Below are 25,331 nucleotides of genomic sequence, written 5' to 3' on the forward strand. Positions count from 1 at the left end.
TCGCTGGTGTCTGATGGTGCTAGGCGGGGATGTGATCGAGGCTTTAATGGTAATCGCATGGGGCTTTGGATTTGGTCGGAGTTTTTTGGTCGTCGTCTTCTAAAGAATCTTAGCAAATCGACGTTGATGCATTTCCTCGACGAGTACAAAAAAAACACACTCATTTCATCATTGCCATCAACAATCAGCCACGATCAATTCACTGCTGCGTGAAAGCCTTCCCAAAGCCATCGCCATCATCTATTACTAAGTATAATTGCTAAATAATAATTATAAGAAGAAGAATAATCCACCCAGCACCTACTACACACAAGCCAATTTGACGGGCTCCATCCCTTTGGTGGATCGCACTCTCTGGGACGCGTTCCATGGCGCCTCGTTGTTCTCTACCGTTGACAAGCATCTCTTCTCGCGACGCGTTTTGCCCCCCCACCCCCAAGCCCACTTTATTTGACTCAATTGTTGTCGTTTGTTGTAGTCGAATTCACCCCACCCCCCCAAACATACAATTCCCCTTAAAGATGTCACACAAAACGAGAAAACAACGCAACCCATGCCAGGCAACTCTTCCGCTTGTGACCTTATAATTATAAGGTCACAAGGTCACAAGTGGCGTGTAGCGGTGACGTACGTGCGTAGCTTTATACATTGCCGTCGAATAACCTTCGGTGAAAGGGAACATTAAAAACCAATGACGACGCATATTATCATCCCCCGGGCAACTTCCGACCTCCTTGAGCGTTTGTTAAATTTGTGAACTTTGTTCTTGTAGATTGACTACGTTTCCATTTGAGACACACTCTTAAAGTATAGTTACCCCTCCTTCTGTCACTGTTACTTTTTTTCTGACCCACCCTTACTGGACATCTGTGAGAAAGAGCTTCATAGCTCATCGGATTTCACCACGACAAATAAAGATTCTGATTCTGAAAGCATTCAACGGGATTTTAGCGCAAAATGTATGACTTAAATAAATGCAGAGGATACTAACCAAAAGAGCAACACATGGATTCGGGAATGTATGCAGGTGAATAACATAATAAAATAGAAAGTGAGTGGGCTTGGGCAGGACACATCGCTAGAAGGGGTGATGGCCGACGGTTAAGAACAGCAACAGAGTGGCAGAACAAGGAAGGGGAATGCGTCCGCCTCGGAAAATGGGAGCGACGGAATAAGCTCGCGTGCAGGTGCTGGTTGTGGATCTTTACGTTCCGCGATCACCGCGTACAATCTCGCCATGAAGTGCGCGATAATTGAAAACAAAGGAGGCCACTGGAATTGTGTCACATCCTCCAGCATTCACGTGTAATCGGGGTTTTTGTGTCAAATAAAGCACCGCGGGAAAAAAATTGGATAAACCTTTCCCATTCATTTTACACATCGACGTATCATTGCTCGAGGAGTTACAACACCCTCTTGAACACGTCCATTGGCTCTAGTACTCAGACCGTCGCTTCATTGTCGGATGCCAGCGAGTTAGATCAGTGCTTGCACGAAAGCACGGTGGAGGAGATATATTGAAAAAGAAAAAAAAATCGAGGAGAGAGGGTGGGGAGGGGGGGCTGAAAGGGTGCATGTAATGAGGCACAGCCGGCCTGTGGAGGTACGGGAGGAGGAGGAGAGACGAGGGGGGGGGTGTGCAAAGAGAGTGGTTTGTGGGGGGTGTAGTGGAGAGAGGAGGAGAACGGGGAGGTATGTTGCATTGCCATTGACGTCCGCCTGCGTCACTCACCACCCGCAGCTTCAAGTGGCAAAAAGCTCTCGGCAGGTCCCTCCCCGCGCGGACTGAGACCTGCGAAACGTGCGCGGCGCACATGGTTACTGGGAAAGATTAGACGAACAAATGATGCAACTGATCGGGATTAAGCGCAGAGATTAGATAGTAAATCCACATCTGAAGCGGGAAGGTTGTTTTTTCTTCTTGCGTTCTCTGTTCTCTCCGTGAACGGTAAGAATTTTAAAGTGTATTTTCTCATGTCTTGTTTTTTTGGTCATTGGAGATGTATTGCTGAGCCTTGTTGGAACAATACGCGCGATTTGTATTGTGCGTATGTGTGTGTGCGAGCGTTTTTTTTTATGCGCAATGTGTTATTTACTCTGGACTGGAATATGTATAAATAGCAGATCGTGTTGCAGGGTAATTGGTTTGCATGCCAGATAAAATACCAGCGAAATGAGCAGCTGGAACATCACGCGCGAGTTGGGTCTTTGCATCAAAACCGTTACTTTAAATAAACCACGTGAGATCACTTTCTTGTGGCAGCGTGCTTTTTATTCTTCAAATCCACTCGTCGTCTCCCACGTCCTGTGTAGCAATTCCTATTGAACTTTATAATTTAGCTTCCTATTAAGGAGCATGAAAAGTGATGCTGTAATATGAATTAATTATGTGATGTGTATATATATTTAATGAGTCGTAAATACTCGTGCGCACTTACTGCAACTGTGTTTCCAATTTTGTATTAACTTTTATTGACCGGTCTTGGGAAAAACCGTGACTTTTCTTTTTCACGAACCCATTTTATTTTATTTTGTAAAATGCAGTTCTTGAATCGCCTGCGGCTCAAATTGCACCACAATAAGTGGCGTCGTCTTAAATTGGCGCAACGCTCCTTGTCCGCTGTTTTTATCAGATACAAAAAAGCCGTCCGCCAACAAGTATACAAGAGGCAAGCGGAGGCGCCTGCATTTTTTTTTCTGAAAGTCCAGACATCGTCTGCATGGTGCAGCCAGCCCCACGCCCAGCTACGCCTGCATCCCTCCAGATCTTGGCGCATCACTGAGCTGCTCTGGACGTCGAGACATCCCCTTGGAGAGATGCCATGAGGGGGGGATGGGGGGAAGCCAATTGAGTCAGCTGCGGCGTCGATTCTCCACCTCGCTTCCTCCTACATGGAAGAGCGATTGAAGCGCCTTTGCAACCAGCAGACATCTGCGACCTGATCACATACCAAGCGACGGTCCTTTGGGCGAGCAAGACCTTACAACCACTATAATATGCATCTGTGGTTGTTGCCTCTAATACTCATCACTGCTCACCTTATGGAGTACAATTATGGCCAGAGCATTATAAGACCAAGGAGGAACGCCCGCAGTAAGTTCACCGTGCTGTGTGTGCATGTAACATATGTGGCTCGAGCGTGTGTGTGTCCGCACACCTTACACACGTGTGTACACGTGCATTGCATGTCGCCATGAAACACGGCAGCCGCGCTGGATCGCAATAAGCGGCGCTTGAGTTATTTCAATTCAATAACGATTCAATATATAGGTGTCTGAGCATGTCCCAGCTTGTGCCGGGAAATACGCTAAATCGGTCCACAATGGTTAGGAGTCAATCGATACTGCACATATCTACGCACATATGCGATGCTAAAATACCACATTATTTCAATGCAACGTCGATCTGTATTTCATAGCGCGTGTAAAAAAAAACCGGCAAAGGTCAACGTGTCTATAACGAGTGCCGCGTATGATGCACGGTAACTGCCTGAATACCGCGTGGCTCCATGCTCTCGACTGTTAATCGGTCTCGGCGTTATGGAGTATTATTTAAGTGATACGCCGTCCAAAACGATGGTGTCACGTCCCTTAATCGTGTTTACCAACAGTGCAAACAATGATATTTAAATGATCGTTCGCCGCGGTACGATATAATACATCGTATATCATGCTATTATTATTATTATTGCTAAACATCATTATCGTCACCATTACAATACGATATTAAATTGTACAATAGTTTATCACTGGGCAGAAGTACACCCACCAGAAATGTGACTTTCCTTTCAAGATGATTTCCGAAACCAGAATTTATTTACGTTGAAAATTAGTCATACCAAAGCCTGATTAGTATTCCTCACGTTACACATCAATTAGTATAAGCGCATTCTTTTAATTTTCATTATAATAACCACGATGTAAAGGACGTGACTTATGAATTACAATTGTATATCCCCCCCCCCCCACCAATTTCTCTAGCGTCATAACCGCTGCATGAAATTGGCCAAAAAATATAACGTTGCTTCAAAAATAACAATAATTCGTGTTCGACTTGTCGGGGCTCAATAGTGATTCGCATTTTACTCGACGATAATTCGTATTGGACTTATTGGTGTGCCACGCGAGATGGGAGGGCGTGGCCCCCACTCATTAGCTGCCTAAGGGGGTCGGGCTCCCTGGTTTGTTTATGCGCGGGGCTAGCCCCACACACGCGGCCAGATGCCCTCTCTCACTCGGCGGCTCTTGAACATGTAATTCTCAAAGCCTCACGTTTCAAGTTGCCGCAATATAAACGGCTTTGTCGAGCATTACGAGTCCACCCCAACATCTACACATGCTCCGTTTTCGTGAGAGGCCCCCCTCTTCTCCTGCTTCCTAGACCCCAGCCCACACCGTCCCTTCTCCCCTCACTCTTCTCGCTCTCATCCATGGCTTTTAGAGAGCCAGTTAATGACATTAATGGTTTTAACCTCGTCCGCTCCTAGACTTCATGAGCGCAGCGATTTACGTCATTGGGATCGTCGAATGCTATGAACCTGTGCTCCAGAATTCAAGTGGCGAGCGATTCTTGTCTGCCCAGTCGCGCGAGACACTTCAAGTGCATCTCCCGTAACGAAATAAACACAGTTTTTCGTCATCGTCATGTGAGAATTCATGACCTGTAGATACCCATGGGCGTGTGGATAATGGATACCCAGGGCTTAACATGATTTACATCTTCACTGCAAACACTGTCTGCCTTCTTTGATTAGTAAATTAATGAGATAATTGTCTCGGCAATGCCCCGACTTTTGTAGTGAGAGAAACAGCTGCACTCAAACGTTTCTACTGAATGTTGGTGTCGGCAGTTGTTATGCAGAGAGTATGATTTAAATCGTGTGGTGCGTGTCTGCTTAAAAAAGTCAATTTAGGGCAATTGCAAATGTTATTTGATTTAGCCCATGTCTTTTGTACAACATAAAATCATTGCTTATTTTTATAAAGTAACCCAACACTACAGTGGCTGTGGTTTGTGTTAGATAAAGGCATTGTTCTACTTCATGACATTGAAAAATGCAATTAATCCGTTTAGTGACATTTCAGAATACACTTGAACGGGAGTAGTTCTTACCAATATAATTGCAGGCCACGGGGAGGCTAATGCTCTATTAATAGTGATGGGTAAAAGAGCAATGGGGAAAGGGATATGACTGTTTCACATTTTCCGAATCATTATTTTAAAATGCCAAATGCAGGGCCGGGGGTGGGAAGTGGGTGGGCTAGGCTAAAATTAAACTTTAGAGGGCATTTCCACATACCCTACCAAATAGACGCTTTCTCCACAGGCTGCAGGTGGTGGTCACTTGGCAACCAATAGCCCAAACAGTTTTGCATGTCTAGCTTTTCAAGGTGCATGGTCTTTCTGTCAGAAACTATTTTATTGGACGAGTTATAAGGTCTATTTATGCACCAAGGTATTTCTAAAGTTAAGTAGGGAGATTGTATATCCGAATTCTCATAAATGTAATGCATTGTTTCCCAGAATTGCATTTTTATTGTAGTTTTATTAATTGTCATGACTATTTCATTCTTCGCAATGTTATATTACAAAGCAGCAGTGTTTCTTTAATAGGTAATGTAGAGTGGTCTGAACGCATATGGATTCGTTTTGCAGAAATACAAAAAGAGAGCTCAACATATTGCAGCAACTGGTAAAATTAATCAGTGGTTAACATAACAGGTCCTATATCAAAGAATGTAGGGTTTTATTTTTTAAATAAATAAAGCACACGACAGCATGTGAATATAACATGCTAAAGGGTGCTAGAAAGCACATTTACAATTACGGTATGTTTGTGTAGTTGTGTCCCGTGCTTTTATGACCTACCCCCCTCCCCCCTCCTTAAATGTTTTATAATTTGTAATTATAATGCTGGTGGAGCACACAAGGACAAATATCTCCCGTGTAGCCTGTAACAGACTGTTGTGGCAAGTGCTGCTAGCGAGCATCTATAAAGGCCGGCACGGCACACAAGGGGGTGGGGGGTGGCCAACACCACGTCCGGCCGCCTTTGTCTCCCGAGTGGCGATGTTTACACATCGCACCAAATACTCATGTGGCTGAGTCGACCTAGGGGAGGCCCAGGACTGGTTCAGATAATCGTCACTGGTGTTGGCCGTGAGCGGGAATCAAACCCGGGTCGCCAGGTTCGTAGCGCAGCGCGCTACCCGCTACACTACAACTCCCCACACACAATGCACTCACACAGAGACATTCTTATGACATTCTTATGCAAAAGGTCACACGCAGAGACTTGATAATGGGCACATCCGTTTTGTTTACAAAGAGCCACTTTGCAAAATGAAGATGTTGCCTACTGGCTTGATTTAGTTTTTTTACATTCTCGGACGAAAGGTTCTGGTTGGAAAAGTGTAGCAAGTGTAGGAATCGATTGTGCTTTTATTGGGGTCATTTCAGCCCACGAGGGGATGGCTTTCACTGCAAAATGCCCTTCCCCTGTCCCCTGCCCCGTCTCCCCCCCCCCAACTCCTGCCGCACACACAGGTACTAATTTCAGGCCGAGTCTACCAGAAGGAAGCTGTGGCCAGGTGTAAAAACTCATTTAATGTGCCCATGGTTTGAGTAAGGGAGAATGATATTTAAACCGGGATTCATGAGAAATGTGGTCAGGCTCAATAACTACGGTGAAATCCATCATTCTGCCACGTAATTTGCCATGTAGAGCTAGTTTGAAAGTACAGGCCAGGAAATTCATAAATTTTACTAAAACCAAAAAAAATCTACAATAAAACAGACTCACAACATGCCACACCGACTACACTGAGCTATTGAAAGGGCTTGATAAATTAGTTTTGATGTAAAAATTTGAAAACAAATTTGAGGTTACGTTTAAGGTTACACTGATGTTGTGTGTGTGCGTGAAAATGTTAAAAACCCACCTGCAAGATAATGAATTTGACCCTGCTGGGTGCCCTGTAAGTTACAAATGTGGCCCCATATGGCACATGCCTATGTATGTACTTTAGTTCCCTTGCACTCCCTCTGGTCAAAATGTCGTTTGCAACCAGTGCTTCCGTTTGCTTTGAGATGTAAAAAAAATCCCATGACACTTTTTACAACAGTAGACCATTGTGACCAATGTTCCATTGCAAACCCACCCATTAAATCACAATTCCCCATAGCCATCTCCTTTGCCTTAGCATTGTAAGTCCTCTTGTGGCGCAAAAACAGTGGTGAATTTCTGGCATGGTACTGCAACCGGTACAAAACGAGGAGAACACGAATGGCTCAAATTCCTCTTCGTACTAATAAAGTGCAGACATTTGTAATGATAATGTGAATGTGTGTGACGGGTGAAGGAAATCGTGATTGAATTTTCAGAGAAGTTAATCAAGGGCCTGCAATCACGTATATGTAAAAGTTAGTTATTAGTTATTCGCAATATTCACAATTCTAAAGAGATACAAAATCCAGTGTTTGTTTGTCAGCACCAATAACACTCCACAATATATGCCGCTATTCCAATAGTACTTTTTTGTATACCGTATGCGTTTTTATTTTTTTTGTAGGGTGCGCTTTGTGACATCTGCAACTAGTTTTAGACAATATTCACTCGTGTGCCACAGTTGTATTGCATGGTTTTCATCATAACCCTTTATTTTCACATGCTTTCAGGAGTCTGCATCCTATATTTCATTGAATGTTTTTTTTCCCTGTCAAAAACACCCACGGACACTTTGTTTAGATTTTAGCATTGTAAAACAAATGCGCACATTATGTATATCCACATGCATACTTAAACCAATTCAACGTATCAAGTCAATGAAACTTGGAGCTGGAGCCAACCTTATAAATCTAATATCAGGAAAACAGGACTTGCACTGCGATGACCTCTCCCCTGAGTGTTATGCCTATCATACTCGATGAGAAACACGTTTTCTATGTGGCTTCCTGCCTGGATTCCTGTATGCCGGCCTGCCTGACGCGCACCCGAGTGCGCATCCACGCTGGTGATGTCACCGCGCACATCTGCGTGATGACATCACCCGCATCCCTGCGCGATGAGCCGGGTTCATGCGTCAGTCACGCCTCCACCCCACCCACCCTCCACCCCCTGCCGTGTATTCCACGGAAATGTGTGGGATACGCTATAATACTATAACTGTACCGTAATCGCAAGCAGTTTTGCTGGCTGGCTGGCTCGCTACCAGGGGGGAGGGAGTAAGGCAGGGGGAGGGGTACATCTAAACGAAGTTTGGGCTGCTCCTATTACACTAAATTGATTTATTGAAAAAAAAATCTTGATTAAAAGCAATCTTTCGTATAATTTTGCAATTATATTAAAGTACATTTTTGGGAAAGCACATGTATCGTTGTGTTTCCAAGTAGACCTAAACATTTGCCTTCAGAGGTGCCTGCAAAATTTAATTTCCTTTCAACCCATCACCAATGACATTAAGAAGGTTAATGCTTACCTCATGGGGTATAATGCATCGGGATTTCAACTCCAGGCCAAATGCACAGACCAAAGACCACAGCACATAGAAACGCAATGGATAATCCCATAAATATTTAAATCATAGATGCATTAGTGAGCCACAAAAAAGTCAATAATTGAGAAATAATTATAATTTGTACATCAGCCAGAAAATGATGTCATCCTTGCTATTGTGGCAAATACACAAGCTTCTACACAATAACACACCAATCAATATATTTGTATTTGATACGGATGCTTGAAATGTATCACTCAGTTTTCATATGTCGCATTAAAAAGTGTGGTGTGAAAATTAGATCCTTGGTTGTGACTTGGCTAGAAAAATGTGTGTACTCATGAATTATTTCTTTTTAATATTCCAAGACATTGGTGGGCTATTTAAAATATATATATATATCCATGGGCTTTTACTTTGTTGCACTATATACCACATTTCTGAATTTAACGTCTTTTAAAATAAAAAAAATGCAGTTAATTCTACGTCGTACAGTCATTAAAAGTAAATGAAGAGCAACGGAGCATGGGGCTCAATATAATTAAACCTTTGCTGCACATTACAAATGTGTGTATTGTATTGAAAATAGAACTCCATGTACACTACCTTACTTATACATATTTTTACCTTTCCGTTTTCTAGAATATACTGCCAGCAGGTGTTTCCCTCTGAGCATTGTCGTAAAAAAGAGGGCAGAATAGATGGTAAGAACAATTAAGGTTTACGAACAAACACACAAATTGTGAACTTTCTCATTGACGTTGCCAGTGTGGGTATTCCCAACCGTTTCTAAAGACGTTATGGGCCAGCATGGAAGATTAGGCCAAAAATACCCTCCAGCGGTGATTCAGTGGAGGGCCCTCTCCAGCCGTGGCGAGAACAAAGCAATTGCCAGGCTCGTCTTCACCTTTAACCTACATATTGCCAGGAGGTCACCAAGCTGGCTTACACGTAAAGTTAACAAGCTCTCACGTTTATCAATAACACCATCTTAAAAAAAGGAAATGTGTATAATGGGCAAAATGTCGAGCAATGGCCCTTCTTCGTAAACTATTTAATCTCTTTTGTCAGGCATGGGGCTCTCTGGAGTCTAATGTAAATGTGAAGTGGGGTGGGTGTGATCTCGATACCTCGTACGACCTGACTTTGTGCTTGCTCCCGTCTCTACAGCCTCGCTGGCGAATGCGTCAACCAATCCCCTGTGCCCGCTGGGCTGCGACAGCTGTTCCGGTGCCAACGGCTGCATTCGGTGCAAGTCTCGCTTCTTTTTTCACCTGCGGCGCACCGGCATGCGGCAGGTGGGCACCTGCCTCTCCGCCTGCCCCTCCGGCTTCTACGGACTGCGTGGGACCAACATGAGCAAGTGTGCAAGTACGTGTCGCCTGTGCTCTTCAGGGCACCTGGCTCTGTAGCCCAAACTGGGTGTTTTTAAATCCTTTATATTAAGTTCACTTGCGCGCTTGCTTGCTTGCTTACGACCGTGCAAATCTTTCGGTCGTTTTTTAACCCACTTCCCGTGATCCAATCGAGCTGACATTTTCTACACAGACTCGTTGTGCGTGACAATTCATGTTAGTGAAAAAAATTTTCCAACATTTTACACTTTTTAGGACAAAAATATTATATTTAATTACCAATTGCTTAATGGTACCATGCAATCATTTGACCCATAGGTGGCAGCCATCTCAAGCCAGAGGACGAGAGGACTCTAGCCGCCACGCATATAAAGGATTTATAGTGAAAAACTTTGCTTTTACGGGTTATACTTGTTTTAGTTTGTTTTCTTCCTGTGGGAGGCAGAAAGGGAGGGTACGTGGCATCAACCTTCTAAGTCAGGCGTCCGCAACCAAAAGAACAAGAAGAGTCATGTTTTTTTATTCGGTAAAAAAAAATCTCAATATTTTCAAGAGCTGCAATGCATGTGAATACGAGACGATGTTCCTTCACAAATAACGTCACCACGCAGTCCTCAATGAGCCGCATGCAGCTCCAGAGCTGCAGGTTGCCGACCCCTACTCGAAATGAACTCCGTTCTCATGAGAGAAGAAACCAGAGGGTCCATTATTGGTTCTTACAATCTTAATAAATAATAATGAATTCAGTGCAATTCGCACAAGGTCTCATAAGAACTTTACATGCAGCCTAAGTTATGGAGAAAGCCTGTCTTAAAACAGGTGAGTGTTAAGACACGGCTTAATGTTTTTTTAACACTGAGATTCCCAAATATACTGAGGAAGATAATTCCACAATCGTAGACCCTGACTGCAAAAAGCTCTGTCTCCGATAGAACAAAATATGGTCATCAGAACAATAAATATAGATAATGCAAAAAATAATTGTAAAGCAATTTTTCAATCCACTGCTGCTTGAAGGCTTCCACGAGCATTGCTGATCATTGTGGGTTGCTTGACGATACTTGACCACACTATTTCATGTGGGTTGGTAAAGGGAGGAAGGGTGGCTCGTGACGGGTTCTGATATCACTCGCCACGGATCTTGGCCACGGCCGAAGATCGAATTAAGGCCAAGGAGTTGAGACCACTGTGCTAGCGCTCCCCTGTTTAATTCCTAATTGAATGGAGATGCTCACTGCTGATAAACATGCGGGCTTCACAATGGAGAGAAGCTCAGTATTGAAAGTTGAAATAAAGAGACTTAAGTCCATATTAATCATTGGATTTTTTTTTTCAAGAGCAGGTGTCTTGTCTGAGAGTATTGTTTTGAAACCACTGCTAGGAACCCGGTATGGATGCACATTTATTTTCTCAATGGGCCGCCAGGAGATGTACTGATATTCAATTAAATGTGGCATTTGAAATAAAATATTGTACACTTACAGCATGGGTGTGCAGAATGTTAAGCAAAGTTCCTAATCGTTAACTTCCTCTTTGTAACCCATCTCAAATAATGTCAATTTCCTTTGAACTAAATACCACATTGTCAACATGTATAGAACACTTTATTCAGAAACTGTAAACCTATTCATTTCACACCAGACCTCAAACCCGGTCCCATTTTATTTTGCTTATAATTTACTCATTGTTTGGCATAGTTGGGAGCTGCACAGGTGTAATTTTAATAACATGTTCCTTTGGTGTTTTTGGAAACTATAATGTATGAGCAGATGTCCGCTTAATTTATATCCATGAGTTAGTTTGAAAAAAATAAGTTGCGCAGTTCACAGTTAAAGCAGCAGAGGCATTTAAAATACAAAATTTTGCAGATTTGTCTAAAAAATACAGCTTTGCTCAGCATAAGCCATGAAAGGCGAACAATGTCCTTTATAAGAATGTTTAATCCGCACAGCTTCTGGCTCGGCTTCATTTCAAGGTTCTTCCATTTTTGTTAAAATCTGCCTTTGTGGAAAAAGTATAAATCCACTTATATTTTGAGCCCGTGAAATAGTGAACCTCAGATATTCAAGGTTGTGTTTTGTATTAACCAGTACTGTAGGTATTGACTTACATAAACACACACATGTCGGAAAAGCACTCTATTTGACACAACCCTGTACTGTAGTTTGGTTTGTGTTCATAGAGAAAAGTTTACAACACCATTGCCCGAAAGAGTTACAATGGAGTAGTTTTAAAGATTTAAATACCAAGAAAGAATAATGTTGATACCATACCCGCAGTTTTTTTATGTTCAGTTCTCTTTATGCATTTCTTTTTTAAATAATTCGATTAAATATCCAACATGCATGTTTGGACATCTTTCTCTCTGCCATGCTCTTAATGTAGCAATGAATATAATTGAAATGGATGGATACAAACAGTATTAAAAACACATCATCCAGGAGGTTTAAAATAAACTAAAATAAACATCTAGAAAATAATGTGCTTGTGTATAATAGGGATTACCTGTGTTGTTTTAACGTGAAGTGTAATATATTGACACAATTATTCTAATTTGTTGCTTCTTGCCCCCCCCCTTCATATGTTACAGAGTGCAAAGTAGACAACTGTGAAATGTGCTTCAGCAACACGTTTTGTACCAAATGCACAGAAGGTTATTACCTGCACAAAGGAAAATGTTACAACACTTGTCCAGAAGGTTTCTCAGCTGCAAACCAGACCATGGAATGCACAAGTGTTGGTGAGTATTTACACCTTTGTTCACTCATTCACCACAACAATTCCCAGCCACTTACTTTGGTTTCATCTGATACTTTTGCATATGAAGCCAAGCAATATGCTGTAAAGCTTGCATGTTTCGTCACATTTTTTAAGATGGTTATTATGAATGAGCTACCATACATTCTCATATAATAGGTTTTATGCCCAAAGCCAACATTTATCCACCACTTAAACAAAGTCAGGTTTTCTTTTACCTTTTCAGTGAAATGACGAATGCTTTTGGAGGGTTAGAAGCCACAAATTACCACTCAATTTTGTGAGAAAAGTAATATTCGCAAGGATGGAAAGGTCCATGCGAAGTTATGCAAGTATTAGTATATAAAGTCAACGTTGGTGCAGACAGTTTTGGCCAAAATTCACGAATTATTTCTGACAATGTGTGTTTTTTCATGCAGATAATAAATGTTCCAAGTACATAAATGGCCATGACACACGAGTGAAACGTCTTATGTCTTTTACCTCCCACTTTAAATTGTGAGTTATATTAAACACAGTGATTTTTTTCCCCTAGATATATTTCGTAAATACACAATTCATTAATTCGGAATTAATGTTGCTAAATAAAAGCACCGATCTCAGATATAATTTGCTTTACCCCCTCGTGTCAAAAAAACACGAAACAGAAAATATGTAATCATTAACATCCGATGACGTTCTCCCCTGGTCGTTACCATCTCCCATGGCATTGCGATGCAACAATCCATCTGACTCCTGCATCGAGTTGATTTCATTACTCCATCTCCACGGTGAAAATGTTGTCCATTGCCTGACAATCCGGCATAAGCCATCATCGTATGCCCAAGCCCGCTGACTTTCCCTCACATGCAACAGCATGTCGCTATGTCTTTGTATGTTCTCTCATACATGTGTGCCTCTGTCTGTCTAAACAAAATCCAAGCTTGCATCTCTCCCTATCTTTTTTTGCACGTTTTTTCAATGTGGCTTTGTCACTATCCATGTTTATGGCCATATGGCATAACAGGTGATGTGCACGAAAAACTATTTTTTTAGGCGAATTGACACGTTACTTTTAAGTTCAGCTGCACAAAAACAATGCAACCTACTCTTGTCTACCTCTTCATTTCATCATTTCAATTCTGACCGCCCATCAATAACTCTCCAAGCTATACATACGATGCTGGGTTCCAGTTGTGTCCATCAAAAATATATATTCATTATTTTGTTTTCAATACTTTTTGCACGTGACATTTGTTTTGCTCACATTTATGCAGCCCAACTTTTTAGTCTTCTTATTCAGTCCATCTATCCTTTCCGTTAGTTAATTTCAAGATTGTTTTTTTATATATACAACGACCGCCATCAGCAAATATCAGAAAGTAAATGTAATCTACATTTGTACATGTGTGTTTATATGTGTGTGGCTGTGTTGTTTTTATCCAGTTTTTTGGAAAATATCTTACGTCTCTTCGAATAATCTTGGCCAAAGTGCGTTCCTCTTTGTCAGACTCCGCCTTTTGGTACCATCTCAATCTAATCTCACTGTAGCAGTCACAATTCAATAAATGCTTTTTTATGGGGTTCTTTTTAAGTCCTCTGTGTGTGAGAGCTTGGATGACTGCATCATTTTCCACCGAGTTGATTTTTATCATTTGAAATAAAATAGTGGAACATGTAGAGGTCAACCAAGCATGTGCGAAAGCCAGCTTTTAGGAATAGGTTTCTGTACCAACTACCGCATCCAAAATAATATCCATCATGCTTTTCAGAAAGACGGGTGAATATTGAATACCATTTTGCCTAGCCTTTGTATACCTTGAATAATCATGTTTAGTGGTATGTACTCTGTGAATACTGTATAACCAATACAGTTATTCACAGGCAGTAATCTATATGTGTGTATATATAGCTATTTCTGATTCTTTTTTTTACAGAAAAAATATGAATTCAGAAAGTATTTTTTTTTACTTATTGGTCTTTCTTTGGAATGTCTCGAGAAAGGCATAGTAAACATAAGCCTCACATTTTCTTATTATCCATGTTTATACCTGGAAGCTAACAATTCTAAAAAGAACCACAGAGGAGTGGGGACTTCAATGTCTCATACATTATGCCTGCTGTTTCTTTAACAAGTTGTTCAGCTAGATCTCAGTTGGAGATCAGCTCATACCCAACTGTAAACGTTTTTTTAAATCATAATGAATGATTGATGATTGTGCATTGGTAAAACAAAGTTAGCTTTCCTCTCTCCAATCTATTTTAGGTTTGTCCCACATGTTGTTCGGCTATGATGTCCGGCATTTTGCTCTAATGTACTGACAGGGGGGGTTCATTTCCTGAATAAGTTTCCAGCACTTGGAGCAAAATGTTGGACGTCAAATCGAACGAGGCGCAGTACAACCTAAAAACACAACGGAGAGCCAAACGGCACGACCTAAAAAAAAACTACGCTTTTCTTTTTTTTTCTTGACTACTGCAATGTCTTGCCCTCCGGAGCCCAGAGCAACCTCCTAAGCAGACTGCAGTCCATCCAAAATGCAGCCACCATGGTGCTCTCTTGGACTTCTCTTTAGGACCATATCTCAACTGTGCTCATGTCTCTGCATTCGCTTACAGTTCAAACCTTGCATCAAGTGTAACATTTTCCTTCTTGTGTCCAAGCAAGGCTTTAAAATGGCCTGTTCCACTACACATCCAGGAGTTGATTCAGCCACACACTCCGCTAACCAGCCACACACTCCACTGCAATCTCCAAGATCCACCGATCAAGCCCTACTGAGTGTAACCATACTCCAGGCTTCGAACCTGGGGTCCGACCACCGGACTTTTGTTTGTACGGTGCCCAGGCTCTGGAATTCCCTGCCGTTCATTGTCAGGAATTTTCAGTCAATGGAGACTTTTAAGGCCTAGCTGAAGGCCCCACCACTTGTTAAATAAAGGCCTCTCCCTCTCTCTAGTTTTCTATCTTGACTTTTTAATATTTCTCCCTTCGGCTACTTCTCACTTATAGTTTTCCTTTATATGCATGGTGATCTGACATGCATTGTTTAAGGGTGCCTTTTATGAAACTAAATTATCATTATTATTAAATCCACATGATGTCACCAACAGAAGCATTCGAGTCCTGTTGCCCACCAATTTGTCATCCTCCCCCCGCACCTCCAATAAACACGAATGGCTGCGTACGGTTTGAAAGAAGTTCAATATACGTAGATAATTATCTTTTCCTTTTCTCTCCCCCCACAGTGCACTGCAAGGTAGGGCCCTGGGCAGAGTGGGGCACATGCACCAAGCAGGGACGCACGTGCGGCTTCAAGTGGGGGCAAGCGCTCCGCAGCCGTCACGTCAACCAGCCCCCATCCCCCGACGGGCGCGCCTGCCCCCAGACGCTGGAGACGCGGCGCTGCCGCGCGCCCCTCCGCTTCTGTCCGGGCGACGGTGAGACGAGCCCCGCGCCCTCGCGCTCAGCACACGAGCGATTCACTTGCGCACAGCCACTGCCTGGGAGCCGACGAGCCGAGCGACGTACCGATGACGAGGGGCGGCGGACGTGGGCCGAGCTGCAGTGCGTTTTGTCACGGAGAGGTTTCCTTTTTTTCGAGCACAGCGGCCGCCCCGGTTAATACTGCCAGAGTATTAACCGTAGAAATATAGGCCGTTTGCTGCACAGTGGACATTATGGATTCTGTTGCGTTATTCGGAAAAGGGTGATTCCACGTGTGCCAGCGTCACAGCCCAAATTTGCCAAATTTAAGAAATGACCCCCAAATCAAATAATTGGGTATCCATCAGGTAACATCTACTAAAAGCGATTTTTTTTTTTACTAAACGGATGATTTTATTTTACCAGGTTATGCCCAATAAACTATATAGCTCTTTTTCAGAAGCGACCTGGCCACAATGGATAGCCCAATGAAGTGGCTTCTCATAGGGCATTGATAGCAGCCAAATACTCTGAACCCTTGTTTCTAAATTTGGAGGGAAAAACTGGAGAACCCGGGAGAAAAGTCTAAGCGAACATGGAGAGAACATGCAAACTCAAAATATAGAGGCGTCGTCAGGCTTGGGATCGAATCCACGACCTCCTGAATACCAGGCGAGATAGTTAACATTTCGGCACTGCAGACTAAACCTGATTGGAAAGTGCCTATGTGATATATGATCCATAAGAGTTTTTTTTTTGGGTTAGATCGCGTAAATATATAAATGTGTCGTTAAAACCCACCACCACCCGACACATCCATCTAATAAGGATTGTCATGTAAACAGAACGTGCCAATTCGTCATTAGTACAGCACACCGGTGTGTTGGAGAGCCAAGCCACAACATTGCAGCGAATCTGTACATGGAAGATTTTAAAACACAAGCAATAGCTTTACGCACACTAAAACCATCTGCTTATTTTAGATGTGTGGATGACACATTGGTGGTCTGGCCACACAGCAAAGATACACTGAATGCATTTCTGAATCATCTCAACTCGCAAAGCCCATCCATCCAGTTCACCATGGAAGTGGAAGCTGACAAAACTCTACCATTTATGGATATTCTGCTCGGTCAGGGTCGAAATGGTAAAATAACACACAGAGTTTACCGAAAGAAAACGTATACTGACGCCGATCTGAATGCAGTCACATCATCACCCCGCACAGAAATCTGCTCTTATCAAGACGCTCATTAATCGAGCTAAGAAAGTGTCAGATGGTGACAGTCTGAGATGTGATATTAAATATGTTAAATAAGCGCTGCAAATGAACGGTTACAATAATGCACAAATCAACAGGGCATTGAATGCTAAAACCAAATCAAATAACACGAGCATTGAGAATGCCCAAGTAATTAAAACGATCAAAATACTGTACATTGCGGGAGTAACTAATAAACTAGCCAGATGTTTGTAAAAACAAAACATCCGAGTCAGACTTGGCACGGTACATAAAATACAGAAATTTATATCTGATACAAAAGATGTATTACCGAAGGTATCAACAGAAGGTGTTTACAAGATTAACTGCAGGTGTGGGAAATGTTATGTTGGGCAAACAGGACGAATGATCAGCACGAGACTAAAAGAACATCAGAGAAATATCAAATACTCCCAAATACAACTGTCAGCAGTAGCAGAACACAGGTGCCAACAAGGACACTCAATTTATTTTGATAATGTTGAAGTTCTGTGCAAAACTAGCGACTACTGGCCAAAACTAATTAGAGAATCTATCGAAATTTTAATAAATAAAAATAACTTTAACGGTTCGGATAGCTACCGCCTTAGTGCTGCGTGGAAGCGAATCATCAAATAATACATTTAAAAAATAATACATATTTAAATACAGGCCTACAAAGGGCAGCATACTTCAATAGGGATTGCTGTTGGTACGGCTATTTTAATACACACAATAGACAGGAAGGACAAGTTAAAAGTGCTCGCATAATGCATAATGTACGTTGCCTCAGTAACCCCCCCCCCCCACTTTGCGCAAGAGCGCAGAAACGTGGTCACCACATCTACACCTCTATATAAGGAACAAAACAGTTAGACGTCTCCACAAATCTGGCTGTTGCCTGATGAAGCTATTTGTAATTACTGGCGAAACATCGTACTCAGATTGTAAATGTTGTGGCTTGGCTCTCCAACACACCGGTGTGCTGTACTAGTGACGAATTGCCCACGTTCTGTTTACGTGCCAAACCCTTACTAGTTGGCTGTGTCGGGTGGTGGCGGGTTTAAACGACACATTTATATATTTATACGATCTAACCAAACATCCTCTATTATGGATGATATTGGTCGTGAAAGCCTACATGTTAAACTGATATATGATGCTTCAAAAAGCCTTATAAAACAGTCCTATTTTATCTTGACCTATCTACGTGACTTCACCGTAAAACCCAAATAATATGAAGTCCTATTTTATATTTTAAAGTGCACAGTTCCAGTGGGCTTCTAATGTCAGAAGGAAGAATGTTCCAGACAGTTGCATAGTCAGAACTAAAATCACGTAATGTTATGACCGTCTTCGTTTGGCGGGTGGCTAAAAGTTGCTACGAGGATGACTGCGTGATGGTCTCTATTCCTTCACAAGCTCGGCAAGGTATCGTGGTTCGTTTGCGGAGAGCCCCGTGTGCAATAAGCGCAACCTTGCAATGTGTCCGTTGAGCAGCTGGGAGCCAATGCAGCTCAGCAAGCACTGAGCGGATGCGATCGGATCTTACGGCAACCATCACGACACGTGCCAAGGGATTTTGTACACGCTGCTGCTGTGGCTTGCTCGTGTTTTTGTTCGACATCCTGTAGAGTGACGAGTTGCCATCGTTGATATAATACTGCGCACACGCCACCGTGTTGGTTACATCGTGAGTCAACAGTGGCTGAAAGTGTCGCAGAGCCGCTAATAATGGAAATTGCATGACCTGACCGTATTTTTCACGTGGCGATCAAACGACATTATGGTGAAGTGTGAATCTTGAAATGGCATGAATGCCAAAGCTACTAATTTATGGGCTGCTTATCCAATAAGATTCTATTATTCGTGACATCTGCAGGAGTATGTAAATAACAAAGCAATCCCACTGCGTTCAAGAGATAATTGTGAGCATTGTGTGAAAATACAAGCAGTGCAGATGCCGTGCCAAAAACAATCTGCATACTGCACTGACATTTAAAAATAGAACATGGTTCATTTTTACTTGCTTGCCAGACTTCTGGTGGGAGGCTTATGTAATTGCGCCCTTCTGTGCATGTCTTTCCACATGTTCGTCCGCATGTGCGCATTACAGTGTCAGCCTAGCCATTGCAACTACACTGGAGTATTTAGCGTATCGCTCAATCTTACCACTTTGAGTTAAACAAAACGTTCATAAGGTTTTCATTTTTTTTAAACACAAATTATTTCTACCCTCTTGTAATCAGTAGGAATCCACACTTTGGCTTGGCACATCGATGCACACGTTGGCCTTTATTCACTTTGAGCTGGTGAAAATCAACTTTGGTAAAACAAAAAGAATTCGTAAATAATTAAACAACTCTTCCTAAAGCAGCACCCATAGTGATCTTCAGGCAGATGTGCCAATAATCCCACATGGTCGCCATGCCACATGGTTGGTCGTTGCCTAATGCAGTGTCGTTTTCTACGACTTCAGTGGTTGTCAAAATCAGTGCGTTTCATCGCCATTAATGAGTGCACAATGGTCGGTTGTATAAGAGAGCAGTCGGAGCTTCCATTGGTCATCTTCATACGTTCTACAACTGTGGACACAAGCGTTGTGTCGCGTTTGAAAATAATTCAGGTGATGTCACGGAGGAAGACTCATTTGAAATATTTCCTGTGAAATTGTTCACTTTTATAGCTTTATTAAATATTAAACTTTTTCCATGGGTACAGTATTTTACCACTGCTATTTAATTCATGTTTGCCACAATATTTGGGTCGGCATTGCCATCTGAAATAAATGTTGGACATAGCACGCCCAATGGTGCGGTTGTTACATGGCACTGCGCAACAATTAATGTTACAAGAAAGTTTTAAACACATGTCAAACATAAAACTATTGCACAGTACATGCTAACAGTGCGATATTTTATAATTGACCATTATTACATTGCAACGCAAGTAAATTTTGCGATATAAAATCTTGGTACCTCGATGAAAATTTCATTAAAGCAGTCTTCATCTTGTCCATTATTTCCATATTCTAAAACATCATTGTGCATATCTTCCACTTTCCACACAAGCAATAACTTACACGCTGACATGGACATGTGCTAGCACACGTATGTCACCACTGGCACATGCACAGACGAAGACAAAGACCCCCCATATTGCTTGTAACAGACTGTTGGGGCAAGTGCTGTTAGCGAGCACCTATGAAGTCCGGCACGACACACGAGGGGGTGGGTGGCCAACACCACACCCGGCCGCCTTTGTCTCTCCAATAGTGATGTTTGCACACCACACCAGGTACTCATTTGAGGCTGAATCGACCAGGGGGGGGCTCCATGACCGGTCAGATAATCGTCACCAGTGTTGGCCGTGAGCGGAAATCGAACTCGGGTCACCGGGTTCGTAGCGCAGCGCGCTAACCGCGACACTGCTGCGCGCAGACACACACACACGCACGCATGCGCGGAAGCACACACAGCCCCAGAGAATGCATGTGGTTCAGTGACACAGATGATAGAGGTCAGGACTCAGCTCACCATGCAACAGGCCAGAGGCAGCATACGCACGCATCAAGTCGGCTACTACTGAAACACCGAGCGGCCGCACATTGATAGTGTTCGTGCGCGTCTGGCAAAGGGGCCTTCCGAGGGAAGGCTTAACAATAACAGTGAAGCAGCAAGACGTGCACTTCTCGGAATAGCTAGATAGTTGCACCAAGGCAAAAATGGGAAGGTTAATCCGCAGCTTGTCCTCGCAATCTTTGGCTCTGTGTTAATGGAACAGCGGTTGTTTTACTGGCCACCATTGGCTCTTTCCGCCTGGATCCTGTTACTGTATTTTAAGAAACCTTCCCGGTGAAGTGGGTTAGTTTAACTCGCAGCTTGGTATTGTTGCTGCTCCCACTCTCTTGTTGTGCTCACGTGAATATTGTAACTTGTTACACGGAAGGAAAAAGCAAGAACTGCCAGTAAACTAAATGTTTATTTTTATTTTTTATAAACTGAAAAAAACACTTTTGGGGGAAATGAAAAGATAAATATTGCATCAAGAGCATTGTGCTCGCTATAGCCTACAGTGTAACCCTAGGTATCCCAGGCCTCAGGAGCGAAAATCTCTTCACGTCCTCTGTAATTGGTAACTTAAACTTTGGAATTCACGAGAGGCTAAGGAAAACACTTTTACACATTTTAACAGCTCAATAACATGTAGGAGCATTCGCAGGTCAGACACCATAATTTTTCCCGTCAGTTTATTTTCCCGGCGAATTCAAATGCACGTTTCGGTCGCCTTGTAGCAGAAATTCTTAAACGAATGCTCAATTAACTGATAATCAAAAGGTCAATACCCAAATATGTAAATGGAAGAGAATATGACTCTTAATTAATACAGACCTGTATATTCATATTTGTTGGTGCAGCCCTAGTTCCACCCGAGTCCCACCAAAAGATCTCCAACTATTGAAAATAAGCATTTCATTTTTAAGGGACCCATTTTAATAAAAAAAAAGTGTTCTCCATTTCTATAATAAAAGCCCCATACTCAATCAACTTCAAAAGTACCAGCCAACACTATTTCGGTCTATAAGTGAAAAAATAAATAAATGAAAAAGGGAGATAGCAATAACCCAGAACTGATAAAGCATTAGCTTTTGGGCTTGTTTAAAATACATTTCTCCATCTGCTCTGTATCAGACGCTTTGGGGATAAGAACATTAGATGCAGGAAGCAGTGGTTGCATAATCTCAGACCGACTCACTGGCCAAGAGCTTTCATCGTCCGCCTGAGACAGTGAATTTGATTTCTGGGGAGGTTCCAACTCGCAGCTGGTGCCCACCCAAGGAGTGTTCACTGATGTGGTACCAGCTAACAGCCCTCTGCTTGGCTCTCGGTACTGGAGACATGAAATTGGATTAATATGTTCAATCAGTGGTTTGGCCACCTGTTTTCAGAGATGATTGGATTATTTGTCACCAAGGTTGGCAACAGGACGTCACTTCTCACTGCATATGTTCTGGGTTGCTGGCAGACACGAGTAGGCACATGACCAGTAGCTACAACCATAGCGAGAGGGACACTGGATGTGGTGTCCTGGGTCACCTGTCTCGACATGCCGGGCTGAATTAAGCCCTGGCTGGCAAATGTGAAGTGAGCAAGTGGAGCTGGAGTTGAGGGTGACAGGATATTGACTCGGTAGTAAGACAAATCAATAAATTAATTCTGTCTCAAGCTACACCTCATCAATGAAAGTGCTGCTCCAAAGTGTTCAACAGTGAACCCTAAAAAAATGTCACGATTGTCTAAAATAACTGCATCTTTTTAGATGTATCAATGTACTCGACTGGAAAAAAAAGGTGGCGACGTCGTGGTAAATGATCTAAACGGAGAGGCTTGAGATTGAACGATGCAGTTAAACTGGTTAAGGATATACATGTATCTGTGTGTATGTGTGTCGCAAATGAGCTGACTAATCTATCGGTACATTTTGCTAGTTAGACACTTTGAAACCAAATATCGTGCATCGCTTTGTAAGTGGATGACGACAACAACACCGATGCTTACAAATGACCAGTTTACCAAGTTCACAGGCGTTTGGAAAAAACTATTTTATCCTACGCTTATCCATTTTAACCACCGCCCTGTTTGAATCGCCAGATGCTACAAGTCCGAGGAAGAAACCAAAGAGGAAACGGAACAAACAGCAGAAAAGCCATCAGAAGAGACCAAAACAGCAGGCGGAAAGAGAGGCGGATGCCACACCAGCGAGCGTGTAATGATCCAGAGAGTAAGGGAGAGGCCCTGGACAGTCTTCACTATGCTGCTAAACAGTTGGACTGGCACCTGCCCAGACTATGCACTGCATCTGCAACTCAACAGCGCGACTTTCTTTTTTTTTCGCGCCAAATAGAATCTTTTAGCCTAAGTTGTGGACTTTGAAAGACGGGCAAATAATTTTTTGAACAAATTTATTTATAATCTACCTGTATATATTCGGGGGTTTTTTTCTTTAAATGAAATGAGGTGAAGAACTTGACGTGAGATAATGGAGGAGGGAAACTTACTTTAAATTGTCTTGGTTATGTGTCGTCTTCTTTCTTGCCCTGGACATTGTGTGAAAAGACGGGCTTTTGTTTCATAAATATAACTGAAACAGGGGCATTTCATTCTCCTGCCCCCCCCTCCCATTATGTTTAATGTTGTAATATTATTTTTAAGTACGATTAATATGAAGTGGGCCCTATCACTTGATTCCTCATTGTGAAATGTTCTATGCTGCAAAATGGATAATGGCAGTAGAACATTCTGCCGAATATATATTGACAATTTTATTTGGTAATCTTGGGGAACAGCACATCATTTGGGATGGACTCTTAACTCCCGGAACTTGCACAGCATTATTGGGCTGTGTCAAACATGGTCATCTACACACACGGTACTTCAGTCAATTCACGATTAAACATGTGGCAAAAACACACTCTGTGCGCATACGTTTTCTCAAGCAATTGTTTGACACTCGCATATGAGATCACTATCATGTTTTGGCTGTGCCTCTTTGGGAAGGTTAAACACAAACGTGTTAAATCACCGGTCCGTAGACGATGCTGCTGCTGTGGTGTAATGGTTCCCACCACTGGTCAGGCAATCAACAAGTCGCCGGATCCATTCGATCTCCTGGCAAAGGGCAACTTTCTTAAATCTCCCTGCCCCCTACCTCTGTCCAGCCAGCAGTATAAATGCATGCGCCACAGTTGATTTCCAGGCTGTGTGCGGCGGGGTAAAGTGTGTGTACGTCCACCTCGCCCAAGACATGTGGCCAGCATGGAAGAGTAGGCCAAGTACCTTCCAAAGGGGCTCTCTAGAGCTACCTCGAGTGGGGGGGGGCCCTTCCACCAGCGGTGACGTAAGCGAGCAAACAGCAGGGCGGCACCTTCACTTTGACTTTCACGCCACAATCTGACATGCCTCGCTTCACTTTACACACACGCACCTCTGATTAGCACGGTTGCCTACGTATGGGGTGAAAGACTGTTCCACATACATACAATCGTAGCGGCGTGTGCATATTGACTTCCCAGCATGATTGACGCTCGGAGAACGTTGCACAAGTCTCAGCTGCGAGTAAAGAATGTAGTTCGTCGATGATATGGCCAGAATTGCGTGATGATTCAGCAGCTGCATTGCATCCTACTGCGCAGCTGGATTCCTGAATGTGGCTGCAGTGGTACGTGTACACGCCGAGATAACGTGCATTCGATCATTAAAGCACCTTAACCAAACGCTTTACTTTGTTATTAGCTGGGTTGAGAAGCATGTTTCGTTTCTTCTTTTTTCTGTGCGCGCGTGCAAAACACCCGTTTTTAAAGGAACAGCGACGTTCGTCGGCATACGCGTGAAGAAACGTGCGCGTGCGTGCGCGTGCGTGTGCATGCGCGTGCGCATGCGTGTGCATGCGCGTGCGCGCGCGTGCATGCGCGTGCGCGCGCGTGCTTACAGAGAGAGCGAGAGAGAGCGAGAGAGAGAGAGAGCTACGAGACAGAACAAAAAAACATCTAGGGATCCAGCGCTTGCCTTGTGGTATAGAATACGAATATATAATTTTTTAAGTGAACGGCAGTAAAATATTTAAAATAAGGCGAACGTAATAGAGCAATTGTATGGCGATGAGAATTTAAGCAAGTGGGTGAAAACGTGACAATTTTTACGATATACCATCTGATTGCAATGCATCCGTGTACATCTTTAAACGAAGCTATCATAACCACAGCAGTAAATGTGTGCATTCATAGACAAACTGTTTATGCTTTCCATTTTAAATTGGAGTTGATGGAGCTGGTATTTTTTACTGGTGTAAAAAAAAATCAGCAATCGGTAAAATGTATTTGAATCAATATGTTAATATATATTAAAAGTAACATGTAAAAACTAGTATTTTTGTAGTTACCATCTACAATGTGGCGTTTAATGTATTATGTTCAATCCGAAGCCACTCCGAAAGTATTGCTTTGAAGGTGCTTGTGTATCCCCTTCTCGAGCCTGTTCACATGATGTAATGTGTTGTTTTTGGTGTCAAACATATTTTT

At 42.7% G+C, this 25,331-nt stretch overlaps 1 protein-coding gene across 1 annotated transcript; it reads left to right on the forward strand.

Annotated features, from left to right (window-relative positions):
• The first annotated feature begins 1,648 nt into the window (after positions 1-1,648).
• LOC144931685 (R-spondin-2-like) lies at positions 1,649-25,331 on the forward strand. Its single transcript, XM_078855835.1, has 6 exons — positions 1,649-1,948; positions 2,634-3,094; positions 9,667-9,867; positions 12,442-12,591; positions 15,837-16,028; positions 22,906-25,331. Exons 2-6 carry the CDS (start codon positions 2,998-3,000, stop codon positions 23,022-23,024), a joined length of 759 nt encoding a protein of 252 aa, XP_078711961.1. The 5' UTR covers positions 1,649-1,948; positions 2,634-2,997; the 3' UTR covers positions 23,025-25,331.

The sequence above is a fragment of the Lampetra fluviatilis genome, chromosome 4 (genome assembly GCF_964198595.1).
Source record: "Lampetra fluviatilis chromosome 4, kcLamFluv1.1, whole genome shotgun sequence".
NCBI classification, from domain to species: Eukaryota; Metazoa; Chordata; class Hyperoartia; order Petromyzontiformes; family Petromyzontidae; genus Lampetra; species Lampetra fluviatilis.